The 23,894-nt window shown below is 40.5% G+C and overlaps 1 protein-coding gene and 1 pseudogene across 3 annotated transcripts in view; one reads left to right on the forward strand and one right to left on the reverse strand.

Annotated features, from left to right (window-relative positions):
* The window catches only part of MACF1 (microtubule actin crosslinking factor 1), a 384,195-nt gene that overhangs the window by 275,185 nt on the left and 85,116 nt on the right, over positions 1 to 23,894 (forward strand). For 2 of the 3 annotated variants that reach the window (XM_075554202.1, XM_075554201.1), the window contains 9 exons: positions 1,179 to 1,345; positions 3,061 to 3,217; positions 5,008 to 5,125; positions 8,405 to 8,467; positions 9,128 to 9,369; positions 10,189 to 10,318; positions 11,089 to 11,288; positions 13,726 to 14,221; positions 15,258 to 16,729. In XM_075554202.1, coding sequence (XP_075410317.1) covers positions 1,179 to 1,345; positions 3,061 to 3,217; positions 5,008 to 5,125; positions 8,405 to 8,467; positions 9,128 to 9,369; positions 10,189 to 10,318; positions 11,089 to 11,288; positions 13,726 to 14,221; positions 15,258 to 16,729 — 3,045 coding nt within the window. The remainder of the gene's footprint in view (positions 1 to 1,178; positions 1,346 to 3,060; positions 3,218 to 5,007; positions 5,126 to 8,404; positions 8,468 to 9,127; positions 9,370 to 10,188; positions 10,319 to 11,088; positions 11,289 to 13,725; positions 14,222 to 15,257; positions 16,730 to 23,894) is intronic. The other variant, XM_075554200.1, reaches the window with a different exon arrangement.
* On the reverse strand, positions 18,814 to 18,999 carry LOC142434588 (metallothionein-2B pseudogene; annotated as a pseudogene).

The raw sequence follows: 23,894 nt of genomic DNA on the forward strand, positions 1-23,894 counted from the left end.
GTTTTTACCATGTAAGTTTTTGGTTGGCTTTTTTAATAGTATTTTTTACAGCTATGGTTGAATGTTCTAGAAAAAAACCCAACTTTTTCTTTTTATTGAGGCACATTACACATTAGATTTATTTGTATATACATAAACATGCATATATCCATATGCACATCATTGTGAAAAATTGACATCTTTGTGGATGTCTTTCCATTTGCTCACATCTGCACTGGTGTCTTTCAAGAGTGTCATAAAGTTTTATTAAAGTTTTATATATTTTATGTCAGCTGTTTCCTAAGATTGTACTTTTTGTGTTGCTATTGTGAGTGGAATATGGGGCTTTGCTCCTGATCTGTATGTTGATTTGATATCCTGTTATCTAATTGAATTCTTTCATTGTTTAATTCAGTTGTTAATTGAATTCTGTAAGTATACTTTTATGTTATCTGCAAATAGAGTTTTACCTTTTCTTTTCCAGTTCTACCAGTGTCACAAATTGTTTCTCTTACTTAGTGGCTAATGTTTTCAATACAATTTTAATAGTAGTGAATAGAGTGTGTTTGCCTCATTTTTCATAAGAGGTTTAGAAAATCTAGGAAAAGATAGTAAGTAACCTAAGAGCTAGAGCCATGCTGCACAAATACCTATGTATTCTAAAACCCTTAACTGCATTCAAGTTGGATGAATTTTACATATACTGTGTACATCATATCTCAAAAGTTCTTTCTTGGCTGGTCCGAAGGTAGTGAGATCTCACAATGATTGCTTACAGTCAATTACTGGTCGACCTATTTGTCTACCCCCCCTCACTACTGCACTTGACTAGTCTTTAAAAAAATAAAGAAAGAAAGAAAGAAAGAAAAAAAAAGTTCTTTCTTAAAAAGAGGGAGAGGGAAGGGTTGGGGGAAGAGAACTCAAATCAGTAAGTGACAAAACTATGAGTGAATTTCAGGCCTTTTGGATTCCTGAAACCTCCAGTTTTTTAATTCTTTTATGTTGCCTCCCAAATCTTTGAATATTTGTTATAAGGAGGTAAGAATCCTTTGTACTTCTTGGCAATTCTCCAGTGGTTTAGAGAAGTCCTGTGTAATGAATGGTTTGATCTAGCAGTTAAATACAATGCACTTGCCTCTCTGTTCACCTATTTCTAAGGAGCAAAGATTTTAAAACAGTGTCTTCATTTGCCTTGACAGGAATTTAATTTGGAAATGCAAGACCAGCAGGAGAACTTAAGTGCTCTTGAGACCCTGGTTAGTGATCTGAACTCCTATGGCTTTGCACCGGACTTATCCCAGCATCAGGAGAAGGTACAGAATCTCAAAAAGGACTTTACAGAACTACAGAAAACAATTAAAGAAAGGTGAGTTTTCACATGTGTACTAACACAATGGCAAGGGCTGAGTACTTTTCTCACTGTTGGGTGAAATGATTCCCTTCTTTGCCCCAATTATCTGAAAAGATGGCATTAAGAACTCGGCTACTGAGACACAGGAGATTGGAAAGTGCTAATTTGAGACAAAACTACCTAAGCTATACAATACATGGTAGTTTTCTATTACTAAATAATGACTTGCTTCTTAGTAAATGGTCCAGTTTCCTCTTAGTAGAATTGGAAGCCCAGGTCACTTGGATCAAAGAGAACAAATTAGGGACCATGAGTGTGAGGATATTTGAAATAAAGGAGAAATATTGAAAACCTCCCAGTTATAATAAAGGGTTGTATTGACACGTGTAAGTTGCTTTTGGGTGAAAATGTCCAGACTGTTTTTCCAAGGCACGTAAGGTACTCTGTGACAAAGACGACTTCACTGTTCTGAGCGCCCCGCGGAAAAGATGCTGTTCCCTGTTAGAAATCCTGTTGAAGAGCAGTAACAAAACTTCTTAAACAAATCTCTGTTTAGCCATAAATAATCTTAATTTCGCAGATGACTGCCTTAGTTACAAGAAGAAAGCAGAGGCATTAACAAGTACTACGTTACCTGTTGCTGTCAATTAGTTTACATTCATGGCAACTCCACATTTCTCAAGAGTAGCACACTGCTCCATAGATTTTCCGGACTGAAAACACAGTGGATTAGCACTAGCGTGCTAACCTAACAGTTGGCAGTTCAAACTCACCAGTGGGTCTATGAGAGAAAGACCTGCTGATCTGCTCCCATAAAGTGTACAGCCTAGGAAACCTTATAGAGTAGTTCCACTCTTTTCACATAGGATCACTAATGAGTCAAAATAGACCCAATATACAACAACAGTCTTTACAGAAGCAGATTACTAGCCTTTTGGCTGGAAGCCAATGGCAAAACACTCGCAAATACTAAGGTGTGTATTCTTGTGTTGATTCTGAGTCATACCAATCCTACAGAATAGAACTGCCCCAACAGTTTGCTAGGTTGTACATCTTTACTATGAGAAGAGCCACTTGAGGGTTGAAACTGCCAGCCTTTCAGCTAGCTACCCAATACTTAACCACTGCCTCGTAGAGAGGATGGGGATAAAGAAAGCTTTTTTGTTTTCCTTCCCATTTGCTTGATGGTCTTTCAACTTTACGAGGAGCCAGGGTCTATGACCTGCTGACTGAGTGATACTGAGTGGCCTTTTCCAGCAGTGTAATTGAATCCTCCATGATTTATTTTCTTCATTGGTGTGCTGAGTTCTCTGAGTTTTAGTTTAGCATCTTGCTTGCCAGATAAATTATCCTTGAACTGGGCCTTGAAAGCATCAAATACTTAAAAAGTAGCCGAGCTGAAATTTGGATCCAAGGCTCACATTCTTTCCACTGTGTTCATAGTGTCTAAATAGCAGGCTCCTTTTAGTTTTTGACACTTTCACTTTAGACCAGGGTAAGATTGAAGACTCCTTTCCTCAGGAATGTCCAAACAAGGGCAACAGATTCCTGTGTCTGATGTTCTCCGACATTGTATGTGACTGTTTAGCCACACCATCCATGGAAAAGATTGTCGTAAGGAAAGGCCTTGTTGGGAACTGCTCCTTAGAGTCCAACATGCACCTAGGCTGAGCTCAGGTTGACCTCATTGCAAAGCTTAGTCTGACAGTAAAAAATGTCTTCACTGACAGAGAGAAAGATGCATCGTCTTGCCAAGAGCAATTGGGTGAATTCAGAAAGCTGGTTGGGAACTTCCAGAAATGGCTGAAGGAAACTGAAGGAAGTATTCCACCTACAGAGACTTTCAGAAGTACTAAAGAACTGGAAAAAGACATTGTACATCTGAAGGTAGGTCAACAAAAGGGTTTCCAGGAATCATGCTATACAGTGTTTAGACGTTTGCTTGGACCAATCTGCAAATTTAATAGGGAAGTGTTATGAGTAACCCAAGTTAACACTGCATCCGAATATAAATGCCTCCATTCTTTTTGTGTAATTGCCACCTGCCCTACTCAAGAACCAAGTTTCATAATATCTACCCTGTGCAAAAACAAAATCAAATAAATCTTCTGGGAATAAGAGGCATAAAGTTTAAGCTGTTTCTTGGGTGCCTCCAGTGCAGCACTGGATGATGTACAGCCAGCTGTCAAAGCCCAGTCCTCCAGACACTCTGGTATATTTGAGAATTAGACAAATATTAGCAAACTGTTAATTAGTAAATGTGATCAGGAGATCAAAGATTAAAAAAGCTAATAAAGAAGTTAGAATCCAGTAGTTGGAAGATACTTGCAAGGATGAACTAGCCTTCCTCACATCACATGCAACATCCCTTTGGTGTACCATCTTTGCTTCATATGGTATCTGCCCAAACCTCCAGTCTCTCTCTTGTTTTTGTTGAGATCAGCCAAATCTTTTTACAATGGACTCCTATGCATTCATACTTATTTTCTCAGTAATGCAGGCTTTATCTTAAAGAAACGAAAGAGAAAAGTTTGGTTCCTTTCACCGGGAGCATTTACTATGGGAAATTCCCCAGGGAAGCAGTTACCAAACTTTCTTAGTATTTCAGTCAAATTTTCATGGGCACCTGTGGACCAACACTACCTATCAGTTCCAATTGTTTAAGTACTTAGGTTCGAACCATTTAATGGTAGTTGTTTACATGATGTCCAACAGATGTCACTGTATTTCCCTCAAAAATTTAAAATGTACTATAAGTAAATGCAGTTTGGGACTTTTACCAGGTGGAATAAAAGATGATTAAGAGAAATGACAAGGAATGACTGAAGGTCAGTGTGAAGTTAGGCAAGATGAGTTTGCTAGATAGCATGGGTTGTGTGCCTTCCTTTGCTGCTTACTCTGAAGTGGAAAATCAGAAGCAAAGAAAATTGCCAGGGAATTTGGCACGGAGGAAAGGAAGGAAGAATCAGGTAGGCCTGCTATGGAAAGAGCAAATGCTGCCAGAGCAGGCCATCGCATCTTGGAGACTTTGCCCGCCACCTGGTCCTTCTGTCTTAGGACAGGTTCCACTGTGTTCTAATAAGCTTTCTGTGGGAGTTAGAACTCTGACTTCAGACCCAACCTAAAGGTCCCTTGATAAATGCAAAGTCTAGGCTATGATATTCTCCGCAGTTGAATGCCCACTTCCTTTTACCATTTCTTGATCTTTTTAGTGTACCCCTTTTGGTCCAGCTGGCAAACTAAGTCTTAACTCAAAGCTCTCCTCTGTTAATATGTCTTCTCTTGTACTTTCAGAGTTTACTGACTTGGCTTTTTTTCCCCCCTGTAATAGTGTGTATCATATTATTTTTAGTGCAATTGATAATCTTAGTTCTAGATTTTTTAAAATTGTGTCAGTCATTTTTTAAAAATTCCCAATTGCTGGCGTGGTGGTTGGCCCATAGTAAACTCAATAAATATTTGATGAATGAATGACTCAGAAGGTCCTGAATATTCCATGATATCATGGTCCCACACCTTGGCAAGCTAAAATAGTATCTTTAAATGGCCGAGTATGTAAATACGATTTCTCAGTACTTGTCAAAACTGTAGGATGATATGTAGAAGAACAAGTGTTCTGATTTATTATGAAAAGAAGGCCTCTGATGTTATATTTAGCCACTTTGTTCTTTTAACAGCGTCTGTTAGATGACTGGGCAAGTAAGGGAAGCCTGGTTGAAGAAATCAGTTCTAAAGGCACTTCTTTAGAAAATCTCATCATGGAGATCACAGCACCTGATTCCCAAGCCAAGACAGGTGAGTGCAGTCACTGTTTCTTAGTTCTTTCAGAATCGAGTCTGGGTCCCTAACTAGTCTCCCCACACCCCTTAACCTAATTAGTTTTCCCCTTTGTTAGGTAACATTGTTCTATTTTGGAAAATTATTTCTCATGATGAGAAAGATAAATAGGCTAGATAATCTATATAGAACTGTCAAATAAACATGCCAGTATTAAAATGCAGTTTTCCATTTTGAAAACTTTCTTTTAAACAGATAAATGGGATAATCAACTTGCACTTAGGTCAGCCCTGATATGGCAGGGTGTGATATCCAGAGGGGAACTAGGTTCTTGAGTGTCAGTACTGGTATACCAGAGACTGGCACAGTGTGCCCAGAAGTGTGTAACCTTTGGGTACAAATTAAGTTCACATAAAATTTAATATAAGCTTGTAGCCAGTTGCTGATTGTTAACTAGGATTTCATAGATTTTATTTCTATACTGTTTGTTCACTCTTAAAGTTACTTGATTGAACGCTTCCTCCCCTCCCAATTATCATGATCCCAATTCTACCTTGCGGACCTGGTTAGACCAGAGGATGCACAGTGGTGCAGTAGGGATCTGGAAACACAGGGAATCTAGCACGGATGAACCCTGGAGATCTATGTAATGGGAAGGTGGGTGAGGGGAGACACCGGGCAGTGTAAGATAAGATAAAATAATTATTTATGAACTATTAAGGGGGAAAGGGGGAGCGGGGAGGGTGGGGGAGGGCAAAAAAGGAAACCGAACTGATTCCAGGAACCCAAGTGGAAGGTGAATTTTGAGAATGACGAGGGCAACGAATGTATAAGCGTGCTTTGCTCAATTGATGTATGTATGGATTGTGATAAGAGTTGTATGAGCCCCAAAAAAAGATTTATTAAAGAAAAAAAAGTCACTTGAATTGGTTAAATTTTTTTTCTTTATCCCCTTCTGAGAATGGTTGCTACTTTGTAGTATTCTAAAGTTTAAAGATCTCTTGGAACTGTCCAAGAGTAAAAATATTTTAAGGGATTGATCATTTTTATAGTTCTAGCCCATGAGTTTCTGAAGTCAGTGAATTTGTGTGTGACTAGATCACGAGTCAACAAACTGCCTATAAAGGGCCAGACAATAAATAGTGTAGGTTTACTTGCCAGATGATCTCTTGGCCCCTACTACCTAACTGCCATTGGGGCACAGAATCAACTGTAAACATGTACACGAATGGGTGTGGCTGTGTTTCAATAAAACTTTATGTACAGCAAAGAACTGGAGTGGGCCAGTGAGCTGTAGTTGACAGGCTCTTGGACTTAGTGGTTTTTCAAATTTTTAAAACAACTCCAAGAATCATTTTTTTAAAACTAACGTTCATAAAACAAAAAAAAGCATCTCTTTATTATGAGTATAAAACTTAGAGAAGGGAGATTATGAGATGACAGCTTCACCATCTGTTTCCGAATTGTATGTGGTCTCATTGCATATAGAAAAATATGGCTCAGATAAGTATTTGCAAAAGATGTTTTTAAAAGTTCAATTTATAATCTTGGAATACTCTAAAACTAAAACTGAACTAGGAGCTTGAAAATAATGTTACAAATTATTGTTTCAACATCAGATTACTAAGAATATCTTTAAAAACATGAAAAATGCTTTAAATAGGCATTGAGGATAAAGACTTGTTATTATCATGACATTGTCATGGCTTGAGTGTTGAAATTCTGTCATCACACATTTTTGCTCTGGGGAGGTGTGCCTCGGCCTTTTTTGGTCACGTAATGCAGTGTTGTTCACATGTGCTGCAGGGTGTTTTTCTTGGCATCAGTTACATCAGTGGACAGGCACACAGCCTTTTCTAGTTACACTCAAAAAGAAGTTTCACTATGCACAGGGTTAGCAGGAGCTACTGTTTTCTTCCCCAAAAGGCAACATAAATTGGTTGTTTCTAGAAAACGCAAATGGTGTTCATAACTAAATGTGCATATTTACTGCCATTTCTAAGTAGTTGGAAATACATTCTCAATATTAAATTTAAGCCAAATTCACAGAATCCTTAAAGCCCTTCCTCACAGCGCTTTGAAAATCACTACCCTGGGTGCTCTTACAGCTAGTTCCCTTCCAACTCTGAGCAACCGTGAACATCTCTGTGCCTCACATTTCTGTGGCTCTGTTTGGTCGATAAGGAGTTTTTCCCTATTATGTTAGATGTCTAATTACCCACTCCATTAACCCTGGAAGAGTTGACAGGCTTGGTATTATTATGTTAATATCCTAAAGAAGAAACTGAGGTCTCTCCCTGGATGAAGGCTCCTATACTGAGTAAGTGACAGCCTTGCGTAGGATCCTCTTCTAATTACCAGTCCTTTTTCTTTTTGCCATCATCACACTTTGATGGAATGTGATTTTCAGTTAGGTCCATTTAAAAATTTTTTGACATTAATACTTAAATACTTTAGAAACACCTCCCTAATAAAAATAAAAAATTTTTAAATGTGACCTTGTACATGACCCTTTACACAGTGAAATTAATGAACAGGATAATTTTATTGTCCTTTTAATGTAGCATTGCATCCTGAATAGATTTCAGATTTATATATAATCTTTATCATTAGATGATGTGAGATTTTTGTTGTTGTTTATTTTGTTTTTACTGAAATACAAGGAATCATCTAGGGGAGAGTATGGAGGAAATTGTTGTTATCAGAAACCAAAAAGGCCCAAAGCAGATTTTATGAGAATGTGTGTGAGCTGTGTTTATTTGCACTTCCAATTTCTGTTATCTGATGTAGGCAGGGAGTCAGGCAGAGGATGTAAGAGAAAAGACAGGAGAATCTTTCTTTAGGGTTCATTTTAATGTCTTCTTTAAAAGAGTGCTGCTGCTTATGTCTTTAATTATACTTGGCATTCATTTTTATTATATTGAAGGACCTTTTTTTTGCTTTATTATAATCTTCATTCCAACACGTGGCAGCTGCCCTTCTAACAACTTACCGATGTTATCCACACCTGCCTTAAAAAATGAGGGCAGAATCCAAATAATTTGGGTTGCAAATTTAAGGACCTGGATTCCTCTAAAAAGTATTAAGCATCATCTAAGGAGCTGTTTTTCAACTCGAATGACACTTTGTTGCTTGGCAGCTGAAATGATCTGTCTCTTTCCATGAGTTTGTTGTCTTGTGCTGTGTTAACTTCTTGATACCCAAGCTTGAAGTGAGTGCCAAAGAACAAATGCAGTGCCTGTTTGTATTCCTAACCCGTTTGTCTTGCCCTGTTTGTCTCCCTGTCCTTCTGCTCAGGTTCCATACTGCCCTCTGTAGGAAGCTCTGTAGGCAGTGTAAACGGATACCACACCTGCAAAGGTGAGAAAGACATTTCAACAGTGCTTCTTTGTTGGGTGTGCTAGGACAGTGCTCCTGTGTGCATCTGTGTCTGTTTCCGTACATGTGGAAGCACCGCTGCCAGTAGGGCGTGAGGGTGAGGTGCTGGGCAAGCACCTGTGATGCCTCTTGGTCTCCTGGCTGTAGGTTACCCAGGTTGGCAGCTGGCGAAAGTAAAAGTATTCAGGAAATAGAGTGGGCCACTGGCTAAGACCATACAAACCTTGGAGTTATGAAGCACACATGCTAGACTGACTCTAATCTAGCCTTCAGCCTCTCAGGCGGCGCCTCTGTGCTTGGGAGAAGAGGAAGGACTAGCCAGATCGGTCACCCCAGCAGCAGACATACAGCATAGTTGAGTTCTTTCGCACTCTCGCCACTTTTGCTATCCCCATGTCATTAAATATTTTAAAGTATGTATCTGGGTATATAGTAACAAAACCAAGTTAATGAAAACTCTTTTGCTTTATGTTTGTAAATATTATTTTTATTTATTTCCCAAGAAATAATCCTCTAGCTCACTAGAATGCGTAGGGAAGATGCCTAATCCTGACAAGTAATTTAGGAGTGAGGAATGGAGGGGTGGAGGTGGCTCATGTCTTGAGACCTAGTCCTATCTGATTCCTGTATCTGTGATACTAGATCTGACGGAAATCCAGTGTGACATGTCAGATGTAAATTTGAAGTATGAGAAATTGGGGGAAGTACTTCGGGAACACCAGGAGAGTCTTCAGGCTATGCTCAGCAAAATGCAGGACGTTCATAAGGAGGCAAGCTCAGTGCTACAGTGGCTGGAATCAAAAGAGGAAGTCCTGAAAGCTGTGGATGCCTCTTCATCTCCAACCAAAACAGAAACTGTGAGAGCCCAAGCTGAATCTAATAAGGTATTGTATTTACATTAGCTGCATCCCACCCACTGAGACCAAGGGATTGACATGAAGAATGTGTATTGTACCCATTCCAGCCTGAGTTCCAGGGACCCGAGAGTGAGGCATGGTCAACCAGCCATAATAGAGTATGATGAGCCATGTTTTAAATTGAAATGATTACTATACCTTAACTCTTCAAAATAATTTTTCTAACTATGAAATTAGAGATTTTTATACATCAGATTCAGAAACAAAGCCAGCTCTTTTTGCAGAAATAGAATAACCCTCAGATATATCAGCTCATTGAGAATGGGATCTCGTTTTCTATAAGGTATTGGAAGAGAGCAAAGCCATTCTCATAAAAGGACCTTTCCAACTTGAAAAGTGGTCTAAATATCTGTGACTATAGTTTATTATTAAGATAGACATGTGGGCTAGGAGAAATGTCAGAAGACATAAGACCATATTTTAAAACCTAGTAGAAAGATTCAACAAAAATGTTTAATTTTCTGATTGTGAAGGTGGCATAGCATCTTCTCCAACCATAAACGAAGAATTGCCATAGTATCTTGATACTTTTAGTTCACACGGGTCCTTTTTATCAGGCAGTGCCGATGTGTTATACATCTAAAAACAGCAATCAAAAGAACACTTTAGAGTGAAAATTGAAACAGAAAGTTTAATATCTTAATATAACTAAGCAAATCATGGATAAAATCAAAAGTGGGAACTTATCGTTGCCACCCATCATTTTTACTACCTATCATTTTTAGTAGCACACGGCTTTGCTTCCTGTCTATAGTTTCATGACATACTTGGTGTTCTTTCTTGTAGGCATTCCTGGCAGAATTGGAACAGAACTCTCCAAAGATCCAAAAAGTAAAGGAAGCTCTGGCAGGATTACTAATGACATACCCCAACTCACAAGAAGCAGAACATTGGAAGAAGATGCAAGAGGATCTCAGTAAGTTATCACAAGGATGTTGTAAATGCACTAAATTACTTGTCCTCCAAGCAAATACAGGATTTCAGCATGTCTTATAAAACGAAGATTGTTTTCAGTTAATTTTCATAAGCCAGTGAGAGACCCAGATAGGATCAAAGAAGAATCTGATCAGGGAAAAAGTTGAGAGATTACGACTCAACGCGTCAGAAGTTGGGCTTACTGGAGCAAATCAAATGGACAGTCTGCTGTGATCAAGAACTAGAGAGGGTGTTGATGAAAATACACTGATGATGGAAATGAAGAAGGAGAAATCATTAACTGTGTGCTATGTTTATAGTACTCAAACCCACTGCTCCCATAAAGGGTTTCAGCCCCGGGAAACCTAGGCAGCGATTCTGCCCTGCCCTGTTTGGTCACTATGAGTCAGAATAGACTCAATGGTTGTGGCTTTGGTTTGGGTACCTTTGACTCATCCTTTTGTAATTGTAACATAGGATCAAAACTAGGAAATTGACATTGGTACAGTCTACAGGGCTTGTTTACATTTCACCTCTTTATGTGATGTGTGTCTGTGTGTCTGTGTAGTTCTTTGTCGTTTTATACAACCCTAGTTGTGCTGCTGGTTTAGTTTTGTTTCTTTCTTTAAAGAAGGTTATTTTTCATTGAAAACTATTTTTTAATAAATACTCCAGGAGTCATTTCCTGAATTACACTAGGAACATAATTTAGGGAGCAGGCTGGTTGCTGGTGAGAATAAAGGGATACATGCTCTCATTTCCTGTCTGCAGATTCCCGATGGGAAAGGGCCACTGAGGTGACGAAGGCCCGGCAAAGGAAGCTAGAGGAATCAGCCAGTCACCTGGCCTGCTTCCAAGCTGCAGAATCCCAGCTCCGGCCCTGGCTAGTGGAGAAGGAACTGCTGATGGGAGTTCTGGGGCCCCTGTCTATTGACCCGACCATGCTGAACGCACAGAAGCAGCAGGTCCAGGTAAGCAATAGCACTTCATGAAATGAAGCAGGAAAATCAGAGTCAGAGGAACCTGGATTCAAATATGCAAATAGATTTCATGTGACCTTAGACAATTCATTCACGCTCAGTCTCAGTTTTTTCACTGTAAATGAGATTTTTTGACAAGATAATAATAATTTATAAATTATCAAGGGTTCATGAGGGAGGGGAGGCGGGGAGAGAAGGGAAAAATGAGCTGATACCAAGGGCTCAAGTAGAAAGCAAATGTTTTGAGAATTATGAGGGCAATAAATGTACAAATGTGTTTGACACAATGGATGTATGTATGGATTGTGATGAGTTGTACGAACCCCCAATAAAATGATTAAAAAGAGAGAGATACTTACCTGTTGAATAGAAGATAGTCAATAAGTGCATAGTTAGTTTCACTGAAAAGATAGTAAGATGAGAAGATGAGAGAATGAAGAATGCTTTCTAACTAAATTATTGAATTTTTTTAGAACATTTTATTAGGGACTCATACAACTTTTATCACAATCCATACATACATCAATTGTGTAAAGCACATCTGCACATTCTTTGCCCTCATCATTTTCAAAGCATTTGCTCTCCACTTAAGCCCTTTGCATCAGGTCCTCTTTTATTTCTGCTCCCTCCCCTCTCCCCCCTCCCTCATGAGCTCTTGATAATTTATAAATTATTATTTTGTCATATCTTTCCCTGTCTTACGTCTCCCTTCACCCCCTTTTCTTTTGTCCTAAATTATTTAATTTTATTTGAATTTTAATCCCCTGTGGTAGTGATCCTTGTTAATTAATACAATATCTGCTATCTCCTGACCTTACTGCTGATTAAACCTTAACAAAATTGACTCAAGTGCCTAACACTGGAGAAATTTAGGTTAGTAAAAATTTTCAGTTGCCCGAAGTTGCATATTCCTTGTTATCATCCTCAATCTGCTGTGATAACAGATAACATGTAGCCTCTGGAAAATTGTGAGGAATAAGATTTTTTTAAGGAAAATAGCATCTTAGTATTATGAAAATAATTTTTCCCGCTGGACCCCCAGAAAAGGCCTACGGACTCCTAAGTCCCTGGACTTACTTTGAGAAACACTGTTCTAAACCCACTCTTCTCCCTCCTCTCTGCTACATCCTGATTTAGGCCTGAGCTTTATCGTAGACCATGACAGCAGCCTGCTAATGGGTTTCTCTTTGTCTGCCTGCCATTCACAATTACCAAATCAGTTCTCTGAATCCCATGTCTGAACATAATTGAATATTTCTGTGGCTCTTGGCTATCTGTGGAATAAAATCCAAGTACCTGCTCGATGTGGTGTATAAGACATTACACAATCTGGTCCCAGTTTGCCTTGCCAACTTCATCTCCATTATTCCTTCACATACCAAGGTTTCTCATACAGCCGATCAGAGAATTAGTCTTTCCTGAAACGTATGACACTCATACTACTCTTGCTAATACTTTGTGAATCCTCGTTCTCCTCCCACAATGCCTTTCACCAACCTTACTCTGCTCTATTTGGAAAACTAATTCTTTATTGTCACCTATCCTGATTTTTCCTCCTTTCCTTTTTCATTCCCAGCAGAACTAAGCACCCTTACTCATGCTTTCAACACACAATGTTACCTTTCTTTTTTGCTTTTATCACACTTTATTATAATTATTTATACATTGATTTTTCTTTGAGTCAATATATTATTTCTTTTTATACAATGTAAATTTTGAGCATGTTCCATAAATTATCTAATTCATACACAGCCAAGAATAAGTACCGTTACAGTCATCACTTTACAAGTGAGGAAGCGAGATTTAAAGAGCTGATTTATAGAGCTAGTGAGTGTTAGAGCCAGAATCAGAACACGTCAGCCTGACTCCAGAGCCTATAGTCTTAACTACTTTGGTAAGTGCTATAGAGAATGCAAAAGAAATAAAAGGATGATCCTTGCTTTAAAAGAGCTCATTTTCTAATTATGTTACATTGTAATATATAGATAAGTTCTATTTGAATTCCAGGAAAGGAACTTGAGGAAGGGGTGAGGATAGGAGATGGACAATATTATTGAGAGGTAAAAATGACAAATCCTAGGGGAAGACCCTAGGTGTCAAACTCCCGATTCAGAGGTCTGGCTATTACATGGCAAAGCTGATGAGTACCAATTCATACAACAAATTTTAATTTTCCCAACTTAGGCTTCCCCTACATTCTGATGTTGAAATGAACAGGACATATAAGAAAAAGAAATAAAATAGGCATAACTGTCATCCACTCGAATTGTTTTTATTATCATTTGTTAAGTTATACTACATTGAGCTATTTTTCTGGTTTGTTCTCAAAGGGGGCCAGTGATCTTTATGCCATTCAAAATCAGTTTTCTTCTGACACTAGTTTTAGGTCTATCTTTCCATTCTAAACATCTTGTTGTTTCTTTTTCAGTTTATGCTGAAGGAATTTGAAGCACGCAGACAGCAGCATGAACAGCTGAACGAGGCAGCTCAAGGCATCCTAACAGGCCCTGGAGATGTCTGCCCATCTACCAGCCATGTCCAGCAAGAACTCCAGAGCATCAACCAGAAGTGGGTTGAGCTCACCGATAAGCTCAGTTCTCGTTCCAACCAAATTGACCAAGCGATTGTCAAAAGTACTCAGTACCAGGAATTGCTCCAGGACTTATCAGAGAAAGTGAAAGCAGTTGGACATCAACTGAGTGGCCAGTCAGCCATCAGCACCCAACCTGAGGCTGTAAAGCAGCAGTTGGAGGAGACCAGTGAGATTCGATCGGACTTAGAGCAGTTAGACAATGAAATTCAGGAGGCCCAGATCCTATGTGATGAACTTTCAATGCTCATTGGCGAACAATACCTCAAGGATGAGCTGAAAAAGCGTTTGGAAACTGTTGCTCTGCCTCTCCAAGGTTTAGAGGACCTTGCAGGTGAGTTGGGGTGAACACATGCCTGCCATTATTATTGTCAAGCAGAATGAAGGAGTGGGTTTATGATAGTCGCAAGAATCTGAGTGGAAAAAAAAATTTTTTTTAAATCTGAGTGAATTACTGAACACTTTGATCAAAGTGTTCATAGAAGATTCCTGGTCAAAGAAGGGAAACAGGCTGGAAGAACCCCTGAAACTTATTTCCCTGAGATAATTTTTAAAACTTAAACCAAATATATTTGATGAAATCTTGAAACCAAGCAATAGTCTATCTCAACAAATAATACCTGCCTTGAGCATTATGCTCGCTGAGGGACTATCTATAATGGATTAAAGTGACAGCAGCAACTTGAAAGATACGCACCCACCTTAGGGAGTCATGAATGTATGTTCATGGGGAACAATTCCAACAGGGGGAGAGAAAGACTGCACAACTCAGAGGATGTAATCGGCATCACAGCAACAGGTCCATCGGGTTCTGTTTTAGTGGGTATATTCTCAACAGCTACCACAGGCCCTAGAGTGACTTAGAGAGCTTTGGACCTCAGAAGAGTGCTAACATATCTCTCTCTCCTTTGAGTACTGCTTTGGCTATTGCACATTGATTGAGCACCAGCAAGATGCGGAACTTCACACAGTATAGTCCTTAGAGTTAGGAGAACTCAAATGGAAATTCAACTAGCAGTTAGAATGTTATGCTTATAGGTCTACTCATGCGGAGTTGCATACATATTTTCATTGTTGCCCACTTATTTCCTTTATATGCACACACATACACATGATACATAGTTAGGATGTCGTCGAGTTTTCTTAGGATGGCCTCATACAAGACCAAATTTTTGTCATTAATCCATTGACTTTTTTTCTGGAGACATTTATGACTTTTACTTTTTTGCGAGTTTAGAACTGAAAGCTTACTTCCAAACTCCCTGTTCTGCAAAAGGCCCTCATTTAATGTTAGTGAATTTCTTCCCCTTAGATTAGACCTTATGCTGTGCTCAGACTTGATTGATCTAAATTTCATTTTTCCATTTCAGCTGATCGTATGAACAGACTGCAGGCAGCTCTTGCCAGCACCCAGCAGTTCCAGCAAATGTTTGATGAGTTAAGGACCTGGTTGGATGACAAACAAAGCCAGCAAGCAAAAATCTGCCCAATTTCTGCAAAATTGGAGCAGCTACAGTCTCAGCTTCAAGAGAATGAAGAGTTTCAGAAGAGCCTTAACCAACACAGTGGTTCCTATGAAGTAATTGTTGGTGAAGGAGAATCTCTGCTTCTTTCTGTGCCTCCTGGGGAAGAGAAAAGGACATTACAAAACCAGTTAGTTGATCTCAAAAGCCATTGGGAAGAGCTTAGTAAAAGAACTGCGGATAGACACTCTAGGCTCAAGGACTGTTTGCAGAAAGCTCAGAAATACCACTGGCATGTGGAAAACCTCATGCCCTGGATAGAAGACTGTAAAGCTAAGATGTCTGACCTGCGGGTCACTCTGGATCCCGTGCAGCTAGAGTCTAGTCTGCTAAGATCAAAGGCTATGCTGAGTGAGGTAGAGAAGCACCGCCCCCTTCTGGAGCTATTGAATAGTGCTGCTGACATCCTGATCAATTCTTCTGAAACAGGTGAGGATGACATCCGGGATGAGAAAGCTGGGATTAACCAGAGCATGGATACTATTACAGAAGAACTGCAGGCCAGAACAGGGTCACTTGAAGAAATGGCTCAGAGACTCAAGGAGTTCCAGGAAAGCTTCAAGAATATTGAAAAGAAGGTTGAAGGGGCGAAACACCAGCTTGAGATCTTTGATGCTCTAGGTGCTCAGGCCTGTAGCAACAAGAACTTGGAGAAGCTAAGAGGTCAACAGGAAGTGCTGCAGGCTTTGGAGCCTCAGGTAGACTATCTGAGGAACTTCACTCAGGGCCTGATAGAAGATGCTCCAGAGGGGTCTGATGCTTCCCAGCTTCTAAATCAAGCTGAGGTTGCCCAGCAAGAGTTCCTAGAAGTGAAGCAAAGAGTAAGCAGTGGTTGCATGATGATGGAAAACAAGCTGGAGGGGATTGGCCAGTTTCATTGCCGTGTCCGAGAGATGTTCTCTCAACTGGCAGACTTGGATGATGAGCTAGATGGTATGGGTGCTATCGGGAGAGACACCGATAGCCTCCAGTCCCAAATTGAGGATGTACGGCTATTCCTTAACAAAATCCAAGTCCTCAAGTCTGATGTCGAGGCCTCTGAAGCCGAGTGCCAACAAATGCTGGAAGAAGAAGGGACTCTGGATTTGTTGGGTCTCAAGAGGGAGCTAGAAGCCCTGAACAAACAGTGTGGCAAACTGACAGAGCGGGGGAAAGCTCGTCAGGAACAGCTGGAGCTGACACTGGGCCGAGTAGAGGACTTCTATAGGAAATTGAAAGTACTCAATGACATGACTACAGCGGCAGAGGAGGGAGAGGCCCTCCAGTGGGTAGTGGGGTCAGAAGTGGACGTCATCAACCAGCAATTAGCAGACTTTAAAGTAAGTCTTATGCTTGTTTTTTAACCCTTTTCTCTCTAAGATGTCTGTTTCTTTTCCTGTAACTTGGAAACTGAAATTGAGTAAATGTTTTAATTTCTGTCCTTGGTTTCATTGCTCTTACTTTCATCACTGTCAAAGCACAGTATTTGGAGACTTATCAGCAAACTGTGAGCATTTTTCCATTATAGTTTATTTCAGTTATTATAATCAATTTAGGATATAGCAAGAAATATCCCAGCCTTGTCTCATGATTTTCTGAGATTACAAACTGATTTTATAAAACAGTTAATGTTTCTTTAGACCCCTGATTTTCAAATAGAAATATGAGAGCTTATAAGACAAACATAAATTCATCTTTCAGAAATACTGAATTTACAGAGATTGGGGATGGGGTGGAGGTGGGTATTAATGTATTTAGGAGCCTCTGGCTGCATAAGGTCAGTATGAGTAGAAATCAACATCATCAGTGGTTTTGATATTGTTGGTTGGTAGTGTAGTTAAAGTGTTCAGCTCCTACTCAAAAGGTCAATGGTTTGAACCCACTAGCTACTCTATGGGAGAAACATGAGACAATCTGCTTTTGTAAAGATTTTCAGCCTTAGAAACCTTATGGGACAGTACTCCTTTGTTGAGTTGGAATTGAGAATCAACAGCAGTGAATTTTTATTGACGTATAATTGATATATTATGGAATAAAATACAATGTTCTCACGATTCAGGATGAAATATTATGTGCCAGAGAAATTTCGTATTTCTAGCAAGCAGCTTAAGAATATACTCCAATTTTCCCAAGAGTATAAGTTCTCTGCCATTAAGAAAGGCTGAGAAACACTGCCTTAGATGCAAAACTATTTCAATTCTCTGCCTGAGTCAGTGTTTCTAGACCTGACATTTGTGAATCTGTGCTAAAAGAACAGGGGAAATGCTCATTAGCTGGGTCAAGGGCTTCAAGCTGTTAGTGCTGTCTGTGCAGGCTTGCTTGAACCAAGCGAGCCTTTGCCCCAAGAGTTTCCTTCGTTGTAAATCCTGGAAGTTCCTTCCTCTGCTACTGGAAGCCTCTCTGCTGCTGTTTCCTTCTTGGTACATAGAATGGATTTGGAAAGGATACTTTCCCCACTTGATATCCATCACTAGCATTAATTGCTCGAACGCACATAATCACCACTCCTGCCACCTGAGTGAATGTTTTCTCAGAGCCCCCTACTTGTCAAAATTCTTTCTGTTCAAAACAAGAGGAGAGTTAGTGTTGACAGCAAGTCAGACCCATGTGGTTTATAGACTCATTAACTTTGTAGACACCGTGCAAGCACAGAAAGTTAGCTGCTTTAGAATGGCTCCTAAAGGGACATAGGAGATATTTGTTCAACATTAACATGGGATTCTGGCTGAAGGCCCCATTGCCAGGTTTGCAGACAATATAGTTTGGTGCAACAAAAATTGTTGCATTTGAGTTTCCTGAGGTGTCCAGATAAAGAAAACCCAAAACCAAACCCACTGCCATCAAATTGATTCCAACTCAGAGACCCGGTAGGATTTCTGAGGCTGTAAATCTTTACAGGAACAGATAGCCTCACCTTTCCCCTTGTTGGGTTTGACCTTGTGGTTGGCAGTCCAGTGCTTGCCTGACAGCGCCACCAGGACTCTAGATAAAGGAAACTGAGTAGAAACAATATGAGTGGATGAGCTAATGTGGTGACACAGAGATCGCATCACAGTGTCTCCGAGGCCACCTTTGCTTCATCATCTCTGCTTTCCTTGAAAGCAGAGCCTCGCTTTCCTACTGGCGTGCTTCACTTATCCAATTGCACCTAGGTTGCTTAGGATAGCAGCATTGCCCACTAGTTTCTTATAAAACTGAAGTGTATCCCTACAGGCTCCAAAATAATTTTATCTGATCGGATCCTGGTTTATTTTGGAAATTATATGGTTATGTAGCTTTAACTTTTTTTTAAGTCATCAACCTTTATGATCATTCATACATTTCATACACAAAAGGAGGTAGCAAAGATGTGAGGGTCTTTTAAGGGAGAATCTCTGGCTTTGTACATGTTGCTTTACTCATATCTGGACAGGGCTCTCCCCCATCAAGCACAACAGCTGCACTTGTCCGATGCCCCTTTGCAGATGCAGCCCTGGGCACACTTGGCACAGCCGGCAGGGCAGCAGGAGCAGCAGCTCTTGTTGCAGGACGTGCATCTGCAGTCTTTGCACTTGCAGGAGTCAGAGCAGCCACAGGAGCCACCAGTGGCGCAGGAGCAGCTGGGGTCCATTTGGAGGGAGATGAGGCTGGGGGGTCCCAGGTCAAGTGTGAAAGCGAATGCTAGCAGGTGGAAGGCTTCTGCTTAACTCTCTATAAACCATATTATGCCTAAGTTTTTCTTTAATGAGTTCAGGTTAGCATTAGTATATTGCTCTCTAATATAATATAGTGATACACTTGAGACATTAGGAGTTGCTTGTCTTTGTATGTATTACAAGCCCTGATAGCCAAGTGGATTATGCATTGGACTGGAAACCACAAGGTTGGCAAGTTCAAAAAACCATAGGCTTCTTTGAAGGAGAAAGATGAGACTTTCTACTCCCATAAGTATTTATTGTCTTGGAAACCCACAGGGGCAGTTCTACGCTGTCTTGTAGGGTCACTGTGAGTTGGAATCAATTCAATGGCAATGAGTTGGAAGGTACTGTCCGTGTATTCAATGTCTATAGATTACTGTGCAGTTTGAGTTCTCTGTTGGACTTGTTTTGAGCATCTATATTGTGGTATTGCCTGTGTAAGGGGAGAGTGGTTTCTGCTTTTCCCCCCGCCCCCGACTAACATGGTATCCACTATTATTTCTTATTGCTGTCACTTAACACAGCTGTCGCTGGTCTACCTTTAGCAGTCTACCCTTCCTCCTAAACTTCAGTGGACTGGAATTCGAAGTAACCCTGCCTGTTTAAACTGTGTGTTAAATACAATCTAGAATCTGTGGGAAAAGTCCACATGAAAATGCCAGTTACTGTCAACTTGATTCTGACTCACAGCAATTCCCTGTGTGCAAAGTCGACCTGCACTCCATGGGGATTGTTCGAGCTTGTGCCCTCTGTAAGCACCTCAGGGTAGGCTCAACCGCCAGTCTTTCCCTTAGTAGTCAGATGCTTGTTTGTACTATTCAGGGGCTCTTAGGGGGTTGAATTTGAAGACAAATAATCTCTTCCTTTTTACTTAATCATCAGTTTCTGGAAGCATTTTGAATGTTGACACTGCTAAAAGATTTCAGAAAATAACTGGGCATTACTGTATTTCATTTTTATCTTAGTATATTACCTCAAAAGGTGTCCTGGTGGTTTAGTGGTTACACATTGGGCTGCAATCTGCATGGTCAGCAGTTTGAAGCCACCAGCAGCTCTGTGGGAGAAAGACTGGGCTTTCTACTCCCATAAACAGTTACAGTCTTAAAAACCCACAGGGAGTCACTATGAGTCAGCATTGACTTGATGGCTGTGAGGTGTTACTTCATAGGAATCCTGGTGGTGTGGTTAAATAAGCACTGGCCTGCTAACTTTAAGGTTGGTGGGTTCAAACCTGTCCTTGGGAGAAAGACGAGACTATCTTCCAGTAAAGATTTATAGCAAACGTTCCCAAACATATTTGGCCTGATTTGGTCAATTCCAACTTACAGTGACTAGAGTCGTACACCAGAACGAAATACTGCTTGGTCCTGCACCACCTACACAGTTGAGCTTACGTTTGAGGCCATTGTTGCAGTCCCTGTGCCACTCCATCTTGTCAAGGGTCTTCCTTCCTTTTCACTGCCCCTCTGCCAAGCATCATGTCCTTTTCCAGAGACTAGTCGTTCCTGCTAACATGTTCACAGTATGTAAGATGAAGCCTGCCATTCTAGCTGTCTATTTGGACTACTGCCCTCTTCATTAAAAAAAAAAAAAATTACTCAGGGTCTCTCAAGCAATTAAAAACTCTTGTGTCCATAACTTAGGTGAAAATATAGGTATCTGCTTTTGTAGCACCGCTTGGTTTGGTCCAGTGCCCCCCAAGGATTTGTTTCTTCCACTTTGGCAAACATTGGTCACAGCCTCAGGAGCCTTTTGGAGATAGTTACTATGAGTTGGAATCAGCTCGATGGCACTGGGTTTGGTTTTGGGGTATGTTGTTGTTAGGTGCCATCAAGTCAGCTCCAACCCACAGCAACGTTAGGCATAACAGAGCGAAACTTTGCACAATCCTGTGCCATCCTCACAATTGCTTCTATGGCTCACGTTTATAACAGTCACTGTGTTAATCCATCTCATTGAGAGCCTTCCTCTTTTTCACTTCCCTTCCACTTTACCAAACATAATGTCCTTCTCTAGGGATTGGTCTCTCCTGATAATGTGCCCAAAGTATGTAAAGTCTCTCCATCCTTGCCTCTAAGTAGCACTTCGGCCTTACTTCTTCCAATACAGATTGGTTTGTATGTTTAGCAGTCCATGGCACTTTCAATATTCTTCTCCAGCACCACCATTCAAATGCATGGATTCATCTACGGTCTTCTTCTTCTTCTTTTTTTTTTACATAATATGAGGGTCCCCCCCCCGAACAGATTTTTTTCTGTTCTTTTTTAAATTTTTAATCATTTTATAGGGACTCATACAACTCTTATCACAATCCATACATATATCAATTGTGTAAAGCACATTTGTACATTCGTTGCCCTCATCATTCTTAAAACATTTGCTCTCCACTTAAGCCCCTGGCATCAGTTCCTCATTTTTCCCCTCCCTCCCTACTCCCCCCTTCCTCATGAACCTTTGATAATTTATAAATTATTATTCGGTCATCTTTTTCAATGTCCAACGTGCACATGCATATGGTCTAGTGGAGATGCTTGAGCCAGGCGCACCGTAGTCCTCAAAGTAGCATTCTTGCTATTCAATAAAGATCTTGTGTAACAGATTTACCTAATGAAATATGTCTTTTGATCTCTTGACTACTGCTTCCATGAGCATTGATTGTGAACCCAAGTAGACAAAATCTTGGACAATTTCTACCTTTTCTCCATTTGTCATGATATTACCAATGTGTCATCTGCATACCACAGGTCATTAATGAGCTTTCTCTGATCCTGATGCCACACCCTTCCTCATCGAGTCCAGCTTCTCTGATGATGTGCTCAGCACACAGATTGAACAAGTATGGTGAGAGGATCCAACCCTGATGCACACCTTTCCCAATTTTAACCCATGCAGTATTGCTTCCTTTGTTCTGTTTGTACAACTGTCTCTTGAAGCATGTACAAGTTCCTCATGAGCACAAGGAAGTTTTCTGGTTTAGGGGTATATTACCTCATAATGTTCAGAGATCAGTAGCTGCTTTTAGTTGCTTGTTATAACAGACTTGTTTCACTGATTTCTGGCACCCTCCAGTACCACAAATCCTGTGGGTGTGAAGGCAGGACTTAGACTGATGAGCAGGTCACCTGCAGAGTCTGTCTGCAGAGGAGAAGAAAGAAGAGGGCATGAAGTGCCAGTAGAAAGGCTGCTCTTGGGCCCCATCTGTGGGAGAATAAGTAGTCTTTATGAAATAGTCAGTGTCCCTGAAGCTGAGGCTGCAGATTAGAAACCCTGTCTATCCTTCCACCTCATAGGCAAGTCAAAGGCTTTGGAAAGTTTTTGTCTCCTCCCAGCAAATCTTTGATCAGAAGAGTGGGGGCTGGCAATCTTGGCTGAGCTCATGCTGAGCTCATGGGAAGTGAAAACAATGAGAGGGAAAAGCTGTGTGTGAGTTCCACAGTTCTTTTTGGACCCGTTCTGAGGACAGTCATTTTCATGATTTGAATGTTGAGTTCCTAAGGTAACATGCTGTAATTCAACCAAAGACTACTATTTTCTTACATCAGATTCACAAAGGCTGACTCTTGCTTTCAGCTTCAAATGAACTAAGTGCCTTTACAAAGGAAAAAGAAAAAAACATTATCTTAACATATTTAGCTCTTTTCCTTTATTCTTTTTTTTTCCCCTTTATTCTTTTTTTTTTAAAAAAAGGGATCACTCTCAGTACAAAATCTGGTTAAGAGAAGAGGTCGTGAAACCCTAGTGTGGGCTCTGCTTTGCTTTGACCTAGCTGACACCATTGGAGCTAGTCCTCACAGACAGATGAATCAAGTTCTGTCGGTGGAGGACCCCAGGCTTCCTTGGGACTGCCCAGTAGTGCTGAGGGACCCTTGGACAGGCAGGTAGTCTCAGGGAAAAGATTTCCTCTCCCGAAATGAGCATGAAAAACTGGAAGGCTTCCTTTCCCTCAATTGTTCCTGAATAATCGATAGGACTACCTTTTCTATCAGATGGGAATGGAAGAGTTCTTTTCTGCTCTAAAGAGGCAAAGACCTGGAACTTTCCTGAGTTGAGGACCTTTACTCATTTCTGAAGTGGAAAGGAAGAGACCTTTCCAGAAACTGTCCGTCAGAGTATCGAGCATGTTTCCAGAAAACTGGAAGGAAAAGACTTAACTCTGGCTCATCTCTTCAGGAAGCTCCATTTTCCTGGACAAGAGAGTCTCTGATTATTGAGGAAAAGGAATTGTATGTACCTAACAGGAGACCGGCAAGAAAGGAGGAGCCTTTAATTTATCAGACATTGAGAAAAACAATTCACCCAGGGTGACCTTCCTGGGGTAAGGAGAGAGAGAGAGAGAGAGAGAGAGAGAGAGAGAGAGAGAGAGAGAGAGAGAGAGAGAGAGAGAGAGAGAGAGAGAGAGAGAGAGAGAGAGAGAGAGAGAGAGAGAGAGATTTGAGGTTTGGAGCAGAAATACATTAAGTCTGATGGTAACAAGTGAGTTTCCTCATTTTGAAGTTCTTTATTTGCACGTTTTATCAGTCTAGAATTACCTATATACTCGAGTGTAAGCTGACCTGAATATCAGCTGAGGCACCTAATTGTACCACAAAAACAACATTTAAAATGTGCTGGAAAAGTCTGTTTCTACATGAGTATGTATGGTAGCATGATTCGCTACCTTAACCCAGTCCCTCCCATACACCCCTACTCCATCCAGCCTCAGCTTCTCCTGAACCAGATGGCCTCCCAGTCAGAAAGTATTGGTGGCTTTGCCATCATACTGTGAGCAATATCAAGAAGCCAGAATGATTCACTCTGTATCGTGTATTTGTATATACTCAGGGGCTCA

The sequence above is a fragment of the Tenrec ecaudatus genome, chromosome 1 (assembly GCF_050624435.1).
Source record: "Tenrec ecaudatus isolate mTenEca1 chromosome 1, mTenEca1.hap1, whole genome shotgun sequence".
Lineage (NCBI taxonomy): Eukaryota > Metazoa > Chordata > Mammalia > Afrosoricida > Tenrecidae > Tenrec > Tenrec ecaudatus.